The sequence below is a fragment of the Hibiscus syriacus genome, unplaced genomic scaffold (genome assembly GCF_006381635.1).
Source record: "Hibiscus syriacus cultivar Baekdansim isolate YM2019G1 unplaced genomic scaffold, ASM638163v2 tig00112738_pilon, whole genome shotgun sequence".
NCBI classification, from domain to species: Eukaryota; Viridiplantae; Streptophyta; class Magnoliopsida; order Malvales; family Malvaceae; genus Hibiscus; species Hibiscus syriacus.
The window spans coordinates 187810-210998 of NW_024063392.1; the positions used below are offsets into that span (position 1 = coordinate 187810).

The 23189-nt window shown below is 36.2% G+C and overlaps 1 protein-coding gene across 1 annotated transcript; it reads right to left on the reverse strand.

The window, feature by feature from the left end:
* Positions 1 to 326: 326 nt before the first annotated feature.
* LOC120182854 (serine/threonine-protein phosphatase PP1-like) lies at positions 327 to 13580 on the reverse strand. The gene is made up of 5 exons (XM_039187705.1): positions 13565 to 13580; positions 4173 to 4495; positions 739 to 1298; positions 477 to 661; positions 327 to 446 (listed from the first exon to the last, which is right to left on the reverse strand). Exons 2-4 carry the CDS (start codon positions 4348 to 4350, stop codon positions 485 to 487), a joined length of 915 nt encoding a protein of 304 aa, XP_039043636.1. The 5' UTR covers positions 4351 to 4495; positions 13565 to 13580; the 3' UTR covers positions 327 to 446; positions 477 to 484.
* Between the last annotated feature and the right edge of the window lie 9609 nt (positions 13581 to 23189).

Sequence of the window (23189 nt, forward strand, 5' to 3'; positions counted from 1 at the left end):
AACTCTCGTGGACCGACAGTGCATCGAATATTACATGTTTGTTAACGAAAAACTATAAACTAATAAACAACAGGAAAATGTGTAAGATTTTGCAAGAATTCCATGAAAACATGCATATAAACACAAGAAATGATCGCAAATGATAACAAATCAAAAGCAAAAGTTTTAAGTTATAAAGCATCAGGATATGTGACCTCTGTAACCTATGTGTCAAGCCTTTACCGGTTTCGTACCTATAAATAAATAAATGTTATGTGTAGATATTATTAGTGCTGTAGAGCTCTCAGCATGTTCATAAGCAGGAAAAGATGGCTTGAAACCAATTATCACTAAAACAAAAAATAAGAGTTCAACATAACCTAAACTACAATCAGTAAAAACCAACATTTCAAACTCTGAAAAATAGATCATTAGCTTCATGGTATAGAATGAAACTTACATCAGAAATTCTATCTAGGAAAAGACACAGCAGTCGTCATGTTCCTCAATGGAACCAGGAGGACTTTTTCTCAGCGGGTTTCAGAATTTGGAAAGAACACATTAGGGTTTCATCAACAGTCATCATTGCACCCGCATTATCAAACTCACCACAATAGTTGGGAGCTGAAAATACTGTAACAAGCTGTCTGTCAGCAAAGAACTCATAGCCATCTTCAACAACCTGAATTAAGCATCATGGTCGGCTTTAGCTTCTTCTCAAACAGATAACTAAGGGAAAAAGTGAGAAAAGTGCCTAACCTGATGGGCACGACAAATAAGGTCCATATCATTTTTCATTAAGAAGTCAGAAACTCTATCTGGGCCAAAGGTGTATGAGACTCCCCGATCATTCATACCCCACCCTTTGATTTCCCTACCAGGATCTGACCAAAGTAAATCACAAAGCATACCAGACTCTGGAACATCCATTGGACGGGTTAAAGTCCTAATTTGATCCAAATTTGACAGATCGGGGGAAAGGCCACCATGCATGCACAATATTTTATCATCTATTACAGCAGCCACGGGAAGACAGTTAAAACACTCAGTAAAGATCCTCCAAACTCCCACAGAGAACCTTCGTTTGCATTCATCATAAAATCCATAAATCCGATTAATATTAGCACATTCATGATTCCCTCGTAAAAGAAAGAAGTTCTCAGGATATTTTATCTTATAGGCCAGCAGAAGGCATATTGTTTCTAGACTCTGCTTGCCACGATCAACATAATCCCCCAGGAATAAATAATTAGCATTAGGAGGGAAACCCCCACACTCAAAAAGCCGCAGAAGATCAGTGTACTGCCCATGAATGTCACCTGAAAAAGGAAAAACAGAACACAAATTATTAAAAAAATTCTTTTAAAAAGTTTAAACAAACTATCAAAATTAGGAATATATATCGAGAACTATGTTCAAAATAGCACATGAAATATTGAGATGTATTCCATGTTTCTTATCTTAACTTTACCATTTTGATATAGTTGCCTTCTCTGCATAAAACTGAAAGAGAATGTTCAATTGGAACTCTAAATAGTTCCACATGTGAAACTAATAAGCAGCTTTACAATATCTCTTTAGGTTGCATTGTCTTACCTATTCATAACTGAAACTAACCAGCTGCACTAGACAAGTACCCTTTCCTCTAATTTTTGGTACCATTTACTTAGAACGGGACACATTCACAAAGTATGAGGAATTCCTCAGCATTGATTTTCTTTAAAATTAGGTTTAGCTTTCGAACACTACCTAAGAACTTTGAGGTCGCTCAATTAATCATTCAATATTAGTCTTCCTATAGAAGCCATTGCCAAAGGTTCATGCGTATAAAGTAGAGAAATAAAATGCAAGCTTAGGAAGATATTTGCATTATTGCATAGATTTGACAATCTCCAGAGTACATAATTTATATACAGATGTGACCAAATTAATTTGTATACCCTGGTTGGAAAGAAAATCAGCTACCAAATGAGATCAAATAAGGAGTTTGCTTAAAATCAGTTATATCAACTCATTTAAAGGGCATAAATTAATATTTTTTTCTTCCCACAAAAAGCAACCTGCTCATCAGTTTATGATCTAATAGAATTTATAAATTTTCACATACAACAATCTTTGCTACCCTCCCAAGAAGTGATTATTCCAGCAAAGAACATAAACGGTAACATAACTTTCACGATATTTTCTTTTCTTGACCTCATAATTGCCCAAGTCTAGGATAAGCATTTCTACATGATAAATTTCGACTAATAAATGGTTTCTAATTTAACAATCAACAAATCTAAGTGTAGTCATTGATTATCAACGTAAATATTCTATCTTCCCTATCCATACCTCTAAAATGGCCGACTTCTCTCAACCTTGGACTTTCCGGTCATTACATGGCATCCTCAAGTAACTAAGTTGGAAAGAAGCAGTTGAGAATAAAAACATTATCGTACCTAGACTGTAGCTACTACCCTCTCTTCCTCCTATAGCATTAAAATCCAGATAAGCCTAAAAAAGGATGCAATGCATCAAGACTGTATCAATTTCGGACCATCAAGCTTGGTTTTAAAAAGCGTAAAGCGCCGAGGGTCCTAGACGCCGAAGCGCTAAGCGAAAGCGCTTGCTTTATGCACATGAAGCGCCAGAAAGGCCGAAATTCACAAAAAAATACATAATATTTATAAATTATCTTATAAATACTTAAATATCAAAGTGTCAATGCATATATTCAAAACTTATAAGTACTTAAACACCAAAATATAATTCTCAATTTACTTATAAGTTATAAACACTTAAATACTTATATACCATTAACCATACGACTATACGAGCATATTAATCTCAAAAGATGGTCTACACCAAAAGTAGTCTAAAGTGAGATGAACAAAAGTATTTTTCTAAACCCTCAATTCCTTATAACTAAAAATCCTCTAAATCGTCATCGTCATCAACTCGGACAACACCATCTCCTTCATCACTAGACACTCCAATATCTTCTTCCATCTCATCTTCATCAACTAAGCATCTACGAGATGGTCTACTAGAGATAGGATTATGAGCAGGAGATTTTCCTTTATCATTTCTTGATGGTCCGGCTCCATCTTTCACTACTTTTGATGCTCTAGTTAGATAACTAGGCTCATATGCACCGGAAGCGTTAGCAACATCACTTCATGTCAAATCCTCACCAACAAACACCGCCTCATCATCATCTTCCATTCTTCCCATCAACCACCCATTGCTCTCATCAATATCTTGCAAAAGAATGGGATCGGTCTCCTTACTTTTAGCTCGGCACTCTAAGGCACGATTGAATTTCACAAACACCATGTCATTCAATCTAGATGATCGCTCTCTGTGAATTTTTTATCGCTCAACCTCAATCGTTCTCTATAAATTCTTCGATTACCGCCTATTTCAATCGCATTTTTTACCCTAGCCCGCCTAAACTAAAAGTCGATCTAAGCCTGATAATCTAATAGCCCGCTAAACCCTAAACAAGCCCAAACATCATATCTGCTAAAGCCCAAAATCGTATCTTCTAAACTCGTGATTAAGCGCCGATTAGCGCTTTGCTAAAAGCGCTGCAAAAGCGCCGATTACTACCGCTTAATGAATTCGTAGTGCTTTCGTTATGTTGAAGCGCCAGGGGCCTCGCTTGAGTTGCTTAGCGCTTTAATCGCGCTTTAGCAGCACTTTTTTAAACACAGCCATCAAGATCTCTATCTAATTCAGATTATATTCATAGCACAGTTGGTTAATAGCTAAGAAACAAAACGTTTGATCTCATTTACAATATATTCTAAACCACAATTAATCATATACTTCAATTTTACCTCAATTAGAAAGCAGGATAAGAAACCAATCATACCAAGAACAACATCATAAACATTAATTTCTAATGCAACTTATAAAGAACTCTCTCAATGCAGCTCCTAAGACATACATGATCATGTCAACAACAAAAAATCTTTCAATGCATTCAATATTTTCCTCATTCAATAACATTTCCTCAAAGTTTTCAACTGTTCCCTTATCAAACCAAAACTTGAAACGCCAAAATCCTAAAACCAAAATACCCCAAAGAAAAACAAACAAAAATTCCACCGTTTTTCAAATGGAAAATTCAAGAATCAAATAAAAAGCTATGTTTGTGTGTATATATATATATATATATTCAAAAGAATGAAAATTTAAAGGCGTACCGCAGATCTTAATGGGAGCTGTAAGTTCAAGAAGAGTAGGCTGTTGAAGAAATATTTCTCTAGAAACAATGCAAAGCTTACGGATCTCATCTTCCATCACCTGCTCCTGTTTCCCTGACTTTGCCTGCTTAGTGTCCAATAAACGACATATGATACTGTCCAAAATGGCAGACTCCATTGCAAAGAATCAAAATGGGTCCAAAAACAAAAATTCGTCAAAATTCTTTGTTTTCTCTTCTGGGTTTCTTCAACTTGGTTTCATTTTTGGCGTTCTTTGAAAAGGAAGATGCGGAGAAGAACGTCACCTGGCCTGGCTTTCCCTTCTAGATTAAATCAATACCACTAAAACTATAGCTATTCTGCATATAAAATTGTTAAAAGAAAATGGCATTTTAAATAAAAGTGGCGGCGACTGCAACTCCGATACGGCGGAGAAGTCTATATTTCCATTCGTCGGAGTCGATGAATATACTTTTTATAATTAACCATTCATTAATGTTATAAGAGCCCCAGTTCGTTTCTTTTGAGGAAAAATTACACAGACGGTACTCAAATTTTGTTAAGATTTGCCCCCTTCACTCAACTTTGTCATTACGCACTGAGCCACCTTCCTTCTCGTATGAGAAAATGATCTCATTGAAATCTCCGATAACCAACCAAGGGATATTCAAATTATCATTTAATCGTCTCAACAGATCCCAAGATTCAGACTGTCTTTGCTCCTCCGGGGCACCATAAAAGCTCACACATCTCCATTGAAAGTCGTCAGTATCATTAGTAATGGACACATCAATAAGTGAAATCGACATCAATGAAACATAACATCACAACACTATTTCCAACCCAAACAAAGACCCCCTACGAGTACCGAAGGGCTCAACTTCAATCCCATTAAAAAAATCGATTAATGAATGGTTAATTATAAAAAGTATATTCATTGATGTCGATTTCACTTATTGATGTGTCCATAAGTTAAAGCCACTAGAATGCTTCGCTAATGTCAGGCTTACCGAATGATTCAAGTTACACAGACGGTATCTCTATTATTTCCTCTGCTTCCTTCCGTCTTCTTCTTCAAACTGCTCGAAAGCAGATTTTATCACAAAATTCTTCAAATGCACACCTTGGCCAAAGGTTTGTAAACCCATCTGCCACTTGATAGATAGCTGGTTATGGATATTCGATCATTTAGATTTGCCCCCCAATCAGCATCGGTGAAAGTTGTAATGGACAAACCAAATTCACTGGGTGCAAACGACAACCCATGGTTCAAAGTACCAGCTAAATACCTCGAAATTCTTTTAATTGCAACAAGATAAGCTTCATGAGGGGTTTGCATGAATTGTGCTATTATTTCTACACTAAAACTTAAATCAACCTTGGTGTGGCAGAACTAAAGCAACGACTCAACTATGCTTCAGTATTCACTTGCATTCTGCAACAACTCTTCATCACTCAGCGACAACTTAGATGCCAAAACCATTAGAGTTGGACATGTAGCAGCATTCTTCAAATCCATTTTCTTTAGTAGCTCAAGAATGAATTTTTTTACTGAGAACAATAGCTCTGTCACAGCGTTTTACTTCGATTCATAGAAAAAATAACTTAGTTCTCATAAGTCTTTAAGAGATAACCTCTCACTTAGCAACCTCACCACATCCTGAATTTTCACGTGGTGATTTCCCAATTATAACTATATCATCAACATATACTAACACATACGTGTAACAGACCCCTGCATTGTTGATGAAAAACGATGAATCTGCCCACGAGACTTCAATCTCGATCTCTCAAGATTGCTATGAAGCTTTTGTGCCAGTTTTGAGGTGTCTGCCTCAAACTATACAAAGCTTTTTGTAACTTGCAAACTGAAGACACTAAATTTCGACCGATTAATATTATATTATATAATATTGTTTTTATTATTATAAACTATATTATATAAATTTATATTTTCATTTATTCATTATTTATGTTACATTTTACAAGTGGCCCAAGATCCATTACAGCCACACATGACCCAAACACATGAGTCCAAACACGTAGGGTTTCCAGAAACCCTAAACTTATGCTTCTAGCCACCAAGCACCTTAATCGTTGGATCAAGTTGTGATCCAACAGTCCACGACAGCATGTGACCTAGGGTTCCCAAAACTCTAGCATCCCTCCTCAGCGCCGCAAGCTTCAACTAGTAAGAGTCCCCATACTTCACGCTGTCGTTGCCTCCAACAACCCGAGCTCCATGCCGTTTTCCTCAGAACAGTCCAACACGCCAACAAAAAATGAAGCATTAGTGTTTTATTAGGATTAAAATACCCAAAAATAGGAGGAGATGAACACTATAAATACGATGTAATATATACATTTTTACACACGATTTTGAGACACGAGTATTGGGCACAGACATTCGGATTATAGAGGGAAATAAGGAGAGAGTTTACACACCGGTTATACGCAAAAATACTAGAAGAAGACGAGCAAATAGACAGTGATTTCAAAGCAGTTGTAACAAGCTTGAAAAGAAATAAAAAGGTAGCATTTTTTTTTTCTTTTTTACCTTCATTCGTTTTCTTGTTGTTGCATGTTGAATATTGCTTGAGATTTGGCTTCGAAATCACAAGAAAGAACGTTTTGGCCGATGAACGAAGTGAGGCCTTTATTTTTCGAAACCCATTTCTTAGATATGCGCTTCTTCAAGCTGATTTTTGAAAAACCGCTTAGATTTTCGGATTGTGTGAGAAGGATGCTCTTTAAAAATACGGGTTTCGTGGTGGATCACCGTCGATGAGCGGCGGCGAGGCGGTGGCCACCATTTTCAGGCGGCGGTTCACGACCCTTGTTCTTGAATATCAAGAACAATCAGGAGAGAAATTAGAGAAAGGAGAAGAGCTCTCGTGGGTTTGAAAAGAGAAATGAGAAATTATATATTTTTTTTAAAAAAAAGTTTATAATAAACCCATTTAAACACCGCCCGACCTGTGTGAAGCTCGTAAAGTCGCGTGTTTTATTGGTATCGGGAAACAATGTGTTAATTCCTTCCATGCTTAGAATAAATTCAATTTGATCTCGTAATTAGCCTTAATTTAAGTCATGTTTCAGTGTAATATAAGGCTTAATGCCTTTAATCCTTGAATTTGCTGAATGTGATTGAATTCAATGTATCTGACTTCTTAATAAATTGATTTGATGCCTTTTATTTCTTTGTTTGATTTGAAAAGACGTGGCCTCCATTTTGCTTGGTTATGGTAGTTGAATTCCTTTTTTTAAGCTTTGGTTTATATGGCAATAATTAGTATGGTTAAAGATCACCATAAATTCATAATTAGATATTGCATGAATCCTAATTTACTAACTTGGAGTAAATTTGGTCGTTAATCACCATGGTATTTGACTAATTCGAATATTAATTGTTTTAATAGAGATAGTAACTAAGAGAATTATTTTTAATGTTTGATTAATAAATTGATTCGAATTATTCAAATAATTTGTTATTTGATTAATTCATTTGTTAGGTTAAACAATTAGTATTATTATTTCTTTTATTTATTAATATTGTTTTTAATTAATTTTTACTCGATATTTTTTATTTACCATCTAACATCTTACTTGATTTTTTTAAAGGCACGATTTAAATCCGTCAGAGGTAAATAATTTGGATCACATGTTACCATTTAAATTTAACTTATAATTTTCTTAATTTAAGACAACTGGAAATTATGTAGTACCGAAAGGGCAGTTCAAGGGTGCTAACCCTTCCTTGACTGTAACCGACTCTCGAATCCGACACATTACTGGTAAGACGCAGATCATGTAAGAAATAGGGTATCCGATTAACCAGTTTATTTTTAAATAAATGGTCGGTGGCGACTCCAATCCACATTTTCCTAAGTCGAAGCCCAATTCTGCGGTCCAACCGAAAGACGGTTGCGACACAAACCAATGGTGTTGTAACACCCCATACCAAGTCCAAGAGTCCGAGCTGTATACATGAGTGTACATTAGGTTCCAATCGTGTTGGACAGATCAAGATCCATATTACGCACATTTCATGGAAGTAAATAAATTAAAATTTCTTAATATTTATCACACAGAATGTTCAATGTAACTAACATGCAATTGAATTTCAATTAAATATGCAAACATTACATTTAAACGTTTAGGGGTATTTTAGTCATTTCACATCATATAATAAATCAACAAGTAAAATCACCCAATTAAGGTTACCAAATGTTAAATATTTTCATTAGAAAGTAGCACGCAAAATTTCATACCAATCGAACATCAGACAATCACTCAATTGATCATATAAGATTAGGGACCTAAACATAAATATTCAAAACTTAATATACCAATTAGTAACATAAAATTGAGGGTTCCATTATGCAATTAAGTGTGTTTAAGAAGTGATCATTCAAATCTCATCAAATTTCTAATTTAATAGTTTAAGTAATTAAACAAATCAATTTATGGGTTAAATTGAACTCACATAATCATTCAGGGGTCAAATTAAAATTTAATAAAACTTCAGACCTTTAATGAATTCAATTTCACCTTTTTCCATAGAGCAAAACAACGAAGGGGTCGATCTTTTATTGAAAGGGATCGGTCATTTTTCACAAGGGATCGGTCCTTTTGGAAAGAGATCGATTCTTTACAAAATAAAAACTTTGGGATAGATCATTTCACCTAAGGGATCGATCATTTTTCTGAAAAAACTACAGATTTATCAAAAACATGCATATTTGGTCAACTAATCACCCACATAAAAGTAATCATGGACTAGGAACATGCTTGAACACTATTCAACCACTTCATACATGTCAAAACAAAGGTATAGCATGATTGATAACAAGTCAACACATTAATCAAGGATTTGACACCAAAAGTCAACAATTGCATAAAAGTTCATTTCAAGCACAAGTCATCTACTCATTTTTGGCATTTAAGGTCGTTTCATGCAACCTAAGAGTCTAACACATTTAGTTCACCAAGTTACACTTAACTAAACACTCCAAACACGTCTTTAAGGACTAAAACAATATTTGAGTCCAACAAATTCAACAAATCAAACCAACATCAAATCCCAAACATAAATCCACTTATTACAAACCAAGATCCAACATTATAAGTCCAACAAAGTGAATAAATCTAAGTCCCAAACATCCCCAAATTGCTACACAAAGTTTCTAAAAACCACATATGTATAACTTTATGCCTTAGCCTTGCTTGATCACACCAATGCCAAGCTCCTCACCTCCAAACTCGACTCTAATCCTCTGAAAAATGTTATCAACGAGTGTGAACTTAAAAGCCCAGTGAACGAATAACATTCAAAGCAATGCACATAACCAAGATAAAGATCAATCTTATATGTTCATACGTAACTTGTTCTTTACTCCACACAATTAATTCAATATCTCATGTTTGAATGATCAACTAATGTTTTCCAAATCACTTGATTTCTAGATTAAACAAACATCAAGGACCATATAGTTCAAAAGCAATCATAATCACACATGCACAATTACCTTCATTGGCAAATCACACAATCACACACATTTTTTCCATTTTAAGATCAAATAATTTTGTTCGAAAAACAACTCACTCATTGGATAAACGGACTCCATACAACTCCCATTTTGCTTACGGACTCACATAGATCCAAAACCACGAATTACGAAGCAAACTCAATGCCCAACCTTACCTTGTATATTCTTGGAGTAAAGCTCAACGTACCATTTGAACCCCGTATAATCACGAATCACACACTAATACAAAACATAGAGTACTCTTTCCTAGGCATGTATTTCATATCCAAAGGTCCTATTAAGAAAAATAGCCAATTAATCCAATTCACCAAGAGCGGTTTTCAATGTGCATAGTTTTCACATATTGATTCAAATACATTTTGAAACACACTTACAGATGGTTGTAATGATCAATCCACATATTTGGAAAGTGAGAAACTTCATCTCATCCAATTCACATTCAGAATATATATTGATTTTCACAAACCATTTCCAAAATCCTATACATCATTTACAACACAACACATTCATAATTCACATTCTCATTTTCGATATAAGTGGCATCATATGTAAATCAACATTGAAATTAACACAATATATCAGAATTACAAATGCAACACTATATAAACATCAACCTTGAATCATGTTCATTTCCTAAGAGTGAGAGCCACTCACATTACTGTCCGGAAACCGAAAACACTTCCAAACACTACCTCAACGTTCACCAAACTCAAAGCACCAAGTTTCCTCAACTAACAACATAATAAGAACCTTACAAATCAAATTAACACATCAAAAATCTAATCTACACAAACAAAATCTTCTGTTTCTAAAATATAGCTCAAATGTCGAAAACATCGAAAACTTTACCGAAACGTCACTCCAGAAGCTCCAAACCAAAACACACTAATCTCCACACTAAAAGCTGTTAAACAACAACTATAATCAACATCTAACTCAGGTATAACCGAACAAATTAACATCTATAAACCTAAATTTTTGGATTCCCAAAAATACTAAAAATCAACATTGTTTTCAAGAAATCAATATCCAAATCATTTGCAATTGTAAAACTGATTTAATATGATTATAATCACTCCAAAACCAACTCAATTTCATTAAGAAAACCTCAAAACCAATTCAATAAATAAGCACATTAATTAGCTCTGAAAATTAATTAAAATCTTAGAAATCCTTTCAATTAAATCAACAATTCAATAGAATCATTAACACTTAGTCACTTGCCCTCAAAGCTTGAAAGAAAACCAAGGAAAAGATACTTACATTGATGGAAAATAGATTGAAATTGAAATAATCAATTGAAATCCCTCTCTCATCGGTAAATTCCAGATCCATATTGGCAAAAAACATACGGCCTCTGGTGTTTTTGAGCTACCCAAGATCTGCAGAAACATAACCACAGAGGCTATAGCCGGAAAAGCTATTTCACCGACTACCCTATTAAAGTTCCACATCAGAACCTTCGCTGGAAAACAATCCCCCCGGAAAATAGCAACTACTTCCTACTTGCCGGCCATGTACATATAGTGGTCGACCAGGTATTTATTGATGCATCTTCTGTCTTCTTTGGATTCCTTTTTCATAGTTCCCCATAGCTTCAGCTATAGATGATTACTTGAGGTCATGCCATTCTTTTAGATCCCATAGGGCGTATAGGGGCGAGCTCGACAGAGTGGTGTCAAGGAGACTAGACTTAGAGTTTGTACGTTGAATGTCGGCACATTAAATGCTAGGCTGCTGGAGCTGACCGACGTACTAAGTAATAGGAATATATATTTTGCATGTATTCAAGAGACTAGGTGGAAAGGGGCTTGCGCAAGAGAGTTTAAGGGGTACATGTTGTGGAATTCAGGCGTAGATAACGCTAGAAATGGGGTGGGTATCTTGGTATCCTCTAGGCTCAAGGAAAATGTAGTTGAAGTTTGTAGATACCGTGATAGGATCATGATGATTAAGGTTATTATAGAAGCGAAAGTGGTGAATGTCATTTCAGTGTACGTCCCACACGTTGGCCTAGGGGAGGGGAAGAAACGTTACTTCTGGATTAGTTAGATGATGTACTTAGGAGCATTCCGGAGGACCAGAGAGTTTTCATAGGGGGAGACTTCAATGGCCATATAGGTAGTGTAATCGACGGGTATGACGGTGTTCATGGGGGTTTCGGTTTTAGTAGTAGGAACGAGGAGGGGTGTACGTTGCTTGAATTTGTTACTGCACATGATATGGTGGTCACTAACTCATTCTTTAACAAGAGAGATGTAAACTTGATTACGTTCCATAGCGGGGGACATTGTACCTAAATCGACTACATCCTGGTTCGAAATCGGGATCAATGGGATTGTATTGACTGTAAGGTGTTCCCTGAAGAGGCATGTGCATCACAACACAGATTGTTGGTTTTGGCGTTCCACGTACGCCACGGGCGGAGCACTCATAGGAGGGCTAAACTAGGTAAACCTATGATCCTTTGGAAGAACTTACATGGAGCGACAGCTGATAACTTTAGGAGTAAGGTTTTGTCTCATACAGGTTTTGGAACTACAAACTCAAATAATGCAGATATGTTATGGAAAAATATGACAAATTCCATCAGAGATGTGGGCAAAAACACCTTTGGGTTGTTGACAGGGAAGGTCAAGGAACATAAAGAATCGTGGTGGTGGAACGACGAAGTCCAGACTAAGGTGAAGACAAAGTAAACTTGCTTCAAGGAGTTTCTACAATGCAATGACGATAAAGAAAGATCGAGAGCTAAACAAAGATACATGGATGCAAAGTGGGAAGCCAAGAAAACAGTGGCTAAAGCAAATGATAAGGCATACGAGGAAATGTACAAGAGATTAGACACCAAGGAAGGACAAAACGGCATCTTAGGCTTGCAAAATCCAGGGAGAATAGGAAAAAAGATCTAGGTAGCATTAGGTTTATTAAGGACAACAATGGTGTTCTTTTAGTGAAATATCATGATATTAAGAGGGTTTGAGGAAGTTACTTTTTTGGCTTATTTAATGACGGTGCCTCTCCCTGTAGAGATAGTATCGTTGATGGGTCAGCCGACCATCATACTACGGCCAATGACTGCCCTACAAGTAGGATTGGGATTGAGGAAGTCAAAATGGCTCTTAAAAAGATGGGGAGGGACAAAGCTGTCGGTCTAGATCAAATTCCTATCACTTTGTGGTTGGCCCTAGGAGAAGAGGGAGTTAAGTGGTTGACCAATATCTTTAATATTCTTTTAGAGACTGCCAAAATGCCAGAGGAGTGGAGAGAGTCTACGGTGATACCAATCTATAAGAATAAAGGAGATCCTCAACGTTGTGGTAACTACAAAGGTATTAAACTACTCAGTCATACCATGAATCTATGAGAAAGGGTGATAGAGGCTAGGTTGAGACATTTTACTAGTGTTTCGGAAAACCAATTTGGCTTTATGCTAAGCAGGTCTACTATGGAGGCGATTCATCTACTTTGACGGCTTATGGAGAAATATAGGGAAAAAATAGAGATCTCCACATGACGTTTATTGACCTTGAGAAGACGTATGATAGTGTTCCCCACGATACGATCTGAAAGACCTTGGAAACAAGACGGATCCCAACTGCTTATATCTGGGAGATTCGTGATATGTACTGTAGATCTACTACATACATCAGGACTACAGTTGGCGACACCGAGGCATTCCCGGTGGAAATCGGACTCCACCAGGGGTCGGCTCTTAGCCCGTATATCTTCGCCTTGATTATGGACGACATCTATTATGCGACACCAGAAGGTGTACCATGGTGTATGCTTTTCGCTGACGACATTGTCCTAGTTGCTGAAACAAAAACCTACCTAGAAGACTTTTTTAGAAGAAAAAGGTCTAAGGATCAATATTGAAAAGACAGAGTATTTATGTTCAAACTTCAGTGGGAACCAAAATGATGAAGATGTAAAAGTATGCATCGAAGGACACGTTCTCCCCTCAAAGGATTGTTTCAAGTACCTAGGGTCTATGATACATAAAGATGGAGGTATAAATGATGACGTTACACACCGTATAAAGGCAGGATGGCTAAAGTGGAGGGCTGCTACTGGAGTTTTCTGTGACAAGAAGGTGCCTCTAAAATTTAAGGGAAAAATTTATAGAATGGCAATAAGACCAGCACTGCTGTATAGGTCAGAATGTTGGGTAATCAAGAAGGATCACATAAGGAGGATGGAAGCCGCAGAAATGAGAATGCTTCGATGGGAATGTGGTAGGACTCTGTGGGACATGACACCAAACTCTGCAATTAGGATGTCCTTGGGGGTGGTGCCTGTATCCGAAAAACAAAGGGATGAAAGAGTACGGTAGTTTGGGCATGTCCTTAGGCGACAACCGTCGGATGCGGTCAGAAGGGTAGAGTCGATTACAGTCGACGGTGCCAGAAGGAGAGTACGACCAAGAAGGAAGTGGGTAGACTGCTTGAGATCATATTTGAATGATTTAGACCTTACCGAGAACATGACCCCTGATAGGAAAGTATGGAGACTTAAGATCATGGTAGCCAAGTAGTGTGGGTCTCAGCCATAGGGTGTAGCATCTCTATCTTCCTTTTTATGCCTTTGTAGTAATTTCAATGACTTCTACTTTTTATATGTTTATGTCATTGGAATTTATGAAGGCTTAGAACTAGGGTAGCGGAGTAGTGTTGCCTTAGTTTAGGTTTTAACCCATTTGACTTTACTCCTTATCGTAGCTTGCTATCGCTGACTTCTGTGTATCATTCTCTTCATGTTTCCTCTTTTTAAATTTAGTCGGGACTTACGTTTATGTCTATATGCAGAGATTTTTACGCATGGATTTATTTGCAGGGACTACTTATCATTACAGACGCGCAAATGAAGACTGCATATGAAGACTTTTCAACTAAGTATTTATTTATTTATTTATACATGTATTGTATTTTATCTTTATTTTTAATTTTCTGACTACCAGAGGTCTTCCACGGAAGCCACTCTCAACTTGGCGTTGGGGGAAGCCTACTACCCTACCTCCCCCTTACCCCATTGCATATAGGAATAGGGTTTTGTTGTTGTTGTTGTTGTTGTTGTTGTTGTATTGAGATGAGTGAATTTAGAAATCAAGAAGAAAAAGAGAAAAAAAATTGACCAGCTTGTTTGGAAGAAAACGAGAGAAAATGGAGGAAGTGAGAGAAGTTACCAAAATGAAAAATGTAAAATGAGAAGAAAATGAAAAGCACGTTAATAAAAACAAGTAAATGTAATTTAGATTAAAATGAATCTAGATGGAAAAATGGTAAAAATGGAAAATTAAAACATTTTAATTTTGAAGGAAAAACTCTAAACATAAGCCTTGGTATAATTGCTTCATAAACTTTGGTCATTGCAAAAATTTACAAAATGATCACTAAAATTATAATTTCAAATTCTTTCAATTTAGTCACCAAATCATTTAATTAAACTTCCATATTTAAAATTAATCATATAAAATTACTTAAAACCTTTCTAAAATATTTTTAAAACCAAAATATGAATTTTAGAAAATTTTCTTCCTTTTTATTAAAAATCCAAAAAATCGACCAACAACTGACCCTAACTACTAGACCTGACTTTCGGACGTTACAGGTGTACCATCTTCATCTAGTTGTTCAAAATCGAGTGGTTGTTGCATGAACATTTCTTCAACCAAATCCTCATTGAGAAACACATTGTTTATGCCAACATGTCTAAGCTGTCATTCCTTAGCTGAAACAAGAGCTAGAATTGTGTTCAGGGTCGAGAATTTAACAACATGACTGAAAGTGTCCTTAAAATAGTGTCTTGGAACTTGTGTAAAGCCCATGGTAACTAATCGGGCTTTATACACGTGTAATGAACCATCTGGATTGCTTTTGTTCTTGAACATCCATTTGCACCCGATAAGAACACGACCAACAAGCAATTTGACTAAGGACCATGTTTCATTCTTTCCTAGCTCATCATATTCTACTTGAACAACAACACTCTAGTGTGGTGACTATAAATCATCGTGAACACTAGATGGAACTTCTTCCAAAAATGTTGAAAACACCTTAGGTTTAAATATTCCACGTCTCCTAGTTTCCATAAAATGGTTGTTCACCACTTGTGCTGAACCCCAGTTGATTGGTACCTAGAGCAGTATTGTCACGAGGCAGATAACGAAGAAGGAACAGTTGAGTACACTGGACCAGCCTCATCCATACGACCCACTGAACCTACAGCTGCTCCTGTTGAGTCACTACATTATTGCTACTGAATAGTCTGGGTAGGTCTGTCTGTACTGGTTGACCGCTCTAAGATGTTTTGATTTGAACCAGTTTGATTAAGATTATCCTACAACGGTTGATATCAGCAACAACCTTAATAGCTGGTGAATATTAACTTTTTGCTTTATTGATTTCTTGTCCAGTATTATTCTTTGCAAAGGGAAAAATTACCTCGTTAAACACAACATGTCTTGAGGTATAAACCCTACCATTACCTGCTAGGCATAAGAATCCCTTGTGTCGAGGACTGATACCCAAATACTTGCAAGGCTATGATCTGAGATGAACAGTTGCCATCGCTGTATAGGACAAAAATTTAAACGATAAAATACTTGAGCGAGTAGGACCAAAGCTAATTCAACTACATGACGGTGTTTTCTCTCAACTACACCGTTCTATTCCAAGGTGCAAGGGCACGTTAGCCGATGAATAATACCAGACTTGGCCAACACCAAAGTCCAATTCCTGAACTCACCTCCTTCATCATTATGCATTGTCTTAATGGTTAGACCAAACTGAGTAGTTACCATTTGTTAAAGTAACTAAAAAGATATGAGAGCTTGAGACTTGTCCTTAAGTAAATATAGCCATGTGTGTCGTGTAAAGGCATCAACAAACGTAATGTAATAATGGAAGCCATTAGAGAATATATGTGGAGGTCCCCATAAGTCAAAGTACACAAGCTAAAATGGACTAAAAAACTCAATAGTAGATTGAACTAATGGTAATTTATGGCTTTTGCCCATGTGACAAGCTGCACAATTCTTATTTACATAAGTTGAAATCTTTATATCAAGATTTTTTGCTATCCTAGTTAAAGTGTCTTGAGATAGGTGACCAAGACGCATGTGCCAAAGCTCTTTCTCAACAACACAGTGACTAGATGAAACTAGGTTAACCTCAACTGGCTTCCTCAGACAAGCCCCACCATCTAGGACAAACGAGTATAAACCACCACGCTCTTCTCAACGCAACAAATCAACCTTTCCGACTTCATCCCGAACATGACATCGGTTTTCATGGAATTAAAAAACACATTATTATCCCTAGCAAACTTAGAGACTGAGAAAAGATTCTTTATTATACAAGGAACAAGTAAAACTCATTGAGAAATAAAGCTCGAGAAGCAGAAGACATAAATGAAGTTCCAACTTCATTGACATTAAGAGAAACCCCATTACCAATTATGGATTTACCTGGGCCATGAAAGTCAGTTTGATGATCAAATTTTGACGCGTCTGGAGTTACAGGGTGCGTTACCCCCAAATCAACTATTTATGTTTCTAAGGTAACAACGTTGGTCTGAGCTTGCCCTCCCAAACCAAATCACTTAGCACAATATTCACAACCCATGTTATTAGCACCAGAGAGTGAAAGTTAGGGGTTGCCAGATTCCTCTTTATATTGCTCAAGACTATATCTTGACACATGTGAACTCCTAGTCGTAACGGTGCCAGCATCAGTCAACTAAGTGACCGAGTTTCCCAAAAAGTTGGCACTGCACCCTTGGGTGGTCACTGCCTCTTCCACCATTCCTTCCATTAGAACCAACCGACGAACGAGATGGCATGTGCGATGGGATAGAATTATGCTCGGTCGCCCTTGTGTAAGATTGGCACTCATAGGCATCGTATCAAACTGAGCATCAAAGCATACCAATTGAGTTTCATCATACACCAACATTGTGTAAATGCTATCTAAAGAATGAGAATCTTTCAAAGTCGTTATAACCGGAATGAAAGATTGGTATTCTCTGGGTAAACCTTTCAAAATACTAGCAATATGCTCCACATGAGGAATCCAACTCCCACATGATGCAAGAGCATCGCACGCTTCCTTCACTCGAGTAAGGTAAGTCCGCATTGAGTCATTGTCTTTCTTGAGTGACTGCAACTTGTAGTGTAAACTCATTACAGCTGTTGTGGAACGATTAGTGAAGAAATGCAGAACCGTGCTCCACACCTCCGCCTCAAACTCCGCCCCCACAAACTGAGGAAGAAGATGAGCACTGATGGTAGATAACAACCAGGACACAAGTGCACTATCTTGCGCCACAAAGTCTTCATACACCTCATTTGGACTTGAAAAACCATTAGCATCCACCACTGTTTCTGGAGACGGCTAAAGAACACCGGTTAACAACTTCTCAAGCCGATGGCTACGCACAGTGAGCAATATCTGCTGCTTCCATAACAGAAAGTTCATCTCATCAAGAACTATGTTAATCTTCTTATTTGTAAAGCTTTTGCCGTTGTTGGACGTAACCCCATATGAAGAGAATAGTACCAGCAGAGTGAGCCTCCACACAACTAATCAGCGAAAGCAAAAGAAAAAACCCCACGATCACCAGTGAAAGATACCATGGTGAAAGGTGAAATACTTTTGAAAGAACACAAAATCTTATTCACTTTTTTTAGGGTACAACTATCATTTTTACATAGCATGCATGCATGCACAGATAACAAGACTTTTATCGCAAACTGCTTACCGTGGAATAACCACTATTAGTTACAACTGTACTCACACTCATCCACACACGCCACGTGTAGATAAGTGAACTAAGCAAACTCTAGCTCTAATATGGAGAACAAACTTATTGGAATCGACCACCTATGGTATAGACCAAAGTACACTGATGCAAGTTGTCGTAATCGATTTTTGTTCGGGCACGAAATATTTATTTGGTGGTAAAATTGATGTGAATAAATGGTTTTGAAAATAATTTAGGAGTCGCCATCGGCCTTTTGGGTCAGGTAGGTCGAATACCTAAAAATTATTTCTTAAAAGAGTTTTAAGAAAACATCAATTAAAAAATGAACTGATCTGCGTTTATAACCAAAAATTCGTTCTTTTTAATAATAAAAAGGGATTCGTGGTCGGTTACGTTTAGGGAAGGATTAGCACCCCTACAACGCCCAAAATTGGTACTTTTTAATTATAAATTGTCTCTATTATTAAAATTTAAAAAAATCAAAATATATTTAATTTATAATCCTATTATTTCAAAATTATATAAAAAATATTTATTTATTTAAAAATATCGGAAAATGACTTCTAGGTGCCTTAAGACATCTCTTTTCTTTGATATTAATAAATATTAATTTAAATAAAATTAAATAATAATTTTTTTATAATATTTAATTTTAAAATACCAGAATAGGACATCCAGTTGTATTAAGACTGCCCTTTTCTTCGATATTGAAAAATAAATATTAAATAATTTATTGAAAAAATATAAATTATTATTTTATATATATTTATGACTACATATATAATAAAATATTTAAATATATAAACAAGTAAAATTAATAAAAATACAATTAGAACGATATATTTAAAAGCAGTAAAATAAATGAAAACATTTAAAATTAGTGATTAAATTATAGTAAAATTAAAATTAAAAACCTAATTCATGATTAATCAAAATTATAGGAATTAAACATGCTATTTTCTTATTTTATTAATTTAGTGACTAAAATAAAACTTATCTAAAATTCGAATATCAGATTCAAATAAATTAAAAATATAAACTCGGGATTAAAATATTAATTATTAAAATTAAGGGATTAAATATGATATTTACCCTATATATATTATTTTAATATAAAGGACTAAAATAAATAAAATTAAAATTAAAGAACCGAATTAAAAGGATTATAAACTCGATTTAGTGACTAAAATGGAATGTTACAAAATTAAGATGGCTGCGGAAAGGGTTTAGCCAAAAGGAAATTACGGATATACCCATCCCCTAAACGACGTCGTTTGGGAAGGGGTATATATCCCTTCAACCGGCTGGCCCGAAGGGCCAGCATCTTCACTTCGTTCCTTTCTCTTCTCTCTCTAACTGAGAGAGAAGAATTCTCTCGCCTCTCTCTAGCTTCCCTCATCGGAGGGAAGCCGGTCGTCGGCCGGCAGCCGTCTGCCGCCGTAATCCACACCGCCGGCCACCGCATCCGATGGCCGGAAAATTTTTTTTTACACCTAAACGTAGATCGGACCATCCTATTGATGGTTCCGATGACCGTTTCCCTTAAAACATTCCCTATTGGAGCAAATCTACAAAAATACCTTCGTTTTTCGAAGGTTTCCGATGACGCGTGAAGGTTCCGGTGATGCTGCAGCTTCCTCGGTAAGTATTTCTCCGTCTTTTCCTTGCTTATTTTGACGTTTGGAGTTGCTGGTTTGATCGCTCTTTTCTTTCCTTGTTGTTTCTTTTCTTTTTTTTCTGTTTGTTGTCGTGGTCTCTTCTTTGCAGGTTCGATGATGGCTTTATAGCCATCACCGGCGCTCGTCTCGGACCGGTCCGAAGGGTGGAGTTCGGTGAGTCACCGGACTCCCAGTGGTGACTTACCGTTGGGATGACATGTGTGCGGCTGGAGTGGCGGCGAGGCTGAAGCAGCGCCGCGTGGTCTTCTGGAATCTACGGCGGCGCTGGGACGTGTCCCTAGGGTTTCCTCTGGCAAACTGTGGACCGTTGGATCAAACCAGATCCAACGACTGACATTGAGGATGGCGGCTGAGGAATAAAAAAACCCTAATCTGTTAGGGTTTATTATGGGCTCATTGGTCTGGGCCACCAAGTTTGTAATTGGGCTTCCATTTGGGTTTTGTAATATTAATAAATAATATATTAATAATAATAATAATAATTATAATAATAATATAATAATTAATAATATAATATAAATAACATTTAAATGAAAAAAAGAATATCTTCAGCTGCCCTCTTTGCTTATTCTTAATAAGAATAGAGCAAAGACGAAAAGATAATAGTTTTTTTTCATTTGACTTCACTTGATTAATATGGAGATGTTGAATAAATTCTTCTCTTTCTTCAGATGAGTTCTTCTTATTATGAACTTTCCACTGGGGATGATGTTGACCTCTTTCCTTCTATGATAGAGTCATTCAAAAGTTGAATAAGCTCTCTTATTATGAACTTTCTCTTCTTCAGATGAGTTCTTCTCATTATGAACTTTCTCTGTAAAGGTTGATCCATTAAGTGATGAATTTGAACAAAGGTTGAACAAATTCTTCTCATTATGAATTTCTTCTTTCAGATGAGTTTCTTCTCATTATGAACTTCTTCTTCAGATGAGTTCTTCTCATTATGAACTTCTTCTTCCTTTCAGATGAGTTCTTCTCATTATGAACTTTCTCTGGAAAAGCTGATCCATCGAGTGATGGATTGAGCAAAAGGTTGAACAAGCTCTTCTCATTATGAACTTCTTCTTCCTCTTCAGATGAGTTCTTCTTATTATGAACTTCTCTGGAAAAGCTGATCCATCAAGTGATGGATTTGAGCAAAAGGTTGAACAAGCTCTTCTCATTATGAACTTCTTCTTCCTTCTTCAGATGAGTTCTTCTTATTATGATTCTTCTGGAAAAGCTGATCCATCGAGTGATGGATTTGAGCAAAAGGTTGAACAAGCTCTTCTCATTATGAACTTCTTCTTCCTTCTTCAGATGAGTTCTTCTTATTATGAACTTCTCTGGAAAAGCTGATCCATCAAGTGATGGATTTGAGCAAAAGGTTGAACAAGCTCTTCTCATTATGAACTTCTTCTTCCTTCTTCAGATGAGTTCTTCTTATTATGAACTTCTTCTGGAAAAGCTGATCCATCAAGTGATGGATTTGAGCAAAAGGTTGAACAAGCTCTTCTCATTATGAACTTCTTCTTCCTTCTTCAGATGAGTTCTTATTATGAACTTCTCTGGAAAAATGATCCATCAAGTGATGGATTTGAGCAAAGGTTGAACAAGCTCTTCTCATTATGAACTTCTTCTTCCTTTTCAGATGAGTTCTTCTCATTATGAACTTTCTCTAGAAAAGCTAATCCCATCAAGTGATGGATTTAAATTTGCTAAAATCTTTGAAATTCCTGTCAAAATTCAACATGGATGAGAATGAAGAAAATGCACCTATTTTGCAAATGCCTAAATATGATGCATGATTGTTAAGTTATTGATTTCAGATTGGTGAACTGAATATTTCTTCAGTTGTAGAAAACCCAATAAATTTTCTCTTCAAATCAGAGAATCTATCATCTTTGACAAATGTAGATGTAGATATAATGTCACAAAACTCTTGAGAATAAAACTCAATAGTATAGGCTCTTGAAAAGCTTGCATTCATGCAACATGTTAATTCTGATAACAACTCATCTGATTATGAAGTGATCTTTCAAGATGATTTCACATTCTGATAACACTCATCTGATTATGAAGTGATCTTCAAGATGATTTCACAGATATCGATAGTTCTTTTAATACCGAAAATCTTGAATTCTGATTCTGATGAGGAGAATAAACTGTTATACTTGACAAAAATGGGATTCTCAGAGGCTGAAGCTTCAATAGCCAGGAGAGATGTGGTCCAGATTTCATCAATTGCAAAATTGACAAATTTTATGTGCTGCTCAAATGGCTAAGTTATGACATTTCTTCGGTAAAAGATGGGAAGCCATTATGCAATGATCCCAATTACAAGAAAAGACGAATTGGGCTATGATTTTTGGGAAAGGAATAAGCAAAAGAAGCTTTAAAAGAAACTTCTTATGAAGACGATCATGCAATTCATCTTTTAATTCCAATGATTGTTTTTGGGTTTTATATCAAACCAAATCAGAGAACTCAAAGAACACTTCCAGAAGATGCTATTAGCACATTCCTCTTCCAAATTCAATAACTGGTTCTGTGGTTCATACCAAAACAGATCAGATAACTCAAAGAACACTTCCAGAAGATGCTATGAGCACATTCTTCCAAATTCATGATTGATTTTACCAAATCAGATCAGAAACTCAAAGAACACTCCAGAAGATGCTATGAGCACATTATCTTCCAAATTCAATGATTGATTTACCAAACCAGATCAGATAACTCAAAGAACTTCCAGAAGATGCTATGAGCACATACTCTTCCAAATTCAATGATTGATTTTACCAAACCAGATCAGATAACTCAAAGAACACTTCCAGAAGATACTATGAGCACATGACATTTGTTCCAGTTAATGTTTGGATTGGGATATCACAGTACTTATTCGATGTAAAGCCAGAATTTGTAGATTCGAAGCATTTTCATGCTACTACACTGAAAAGGGCTATATTCATAATTCTGCCAATTAAGAACAGATTTTCTCTTATTCTGCTTCCTCCATGTGCTGATGCTTTTCCATTGACAAAGAAATG

Excerpts from the sequence above, each read along its gene's own strand:
- LOC120182854 (XM_039187705.1), bottom strand. The coding sequence starts at position 4,350 with ATGGAGTCTGCCATTTTGGACAGTATCATATGTCGTTTATTGGACACT. Across the intron at positions 1,299-4,172 it reads AGCTCCCATTAAGATCTGCG|GTGACATTCATGGGCAGTAC; the intron begins GTACGCCTTTAA and ends TTCCTTTTTCAG. Across the intron at positions 662-738 it reads TTATTTGTCGTGCCCATCAG|GTTGTTGAAGATGGCTATGA; the intron begins GTTAGGCACTTT and ends TGCTTAATTCAG.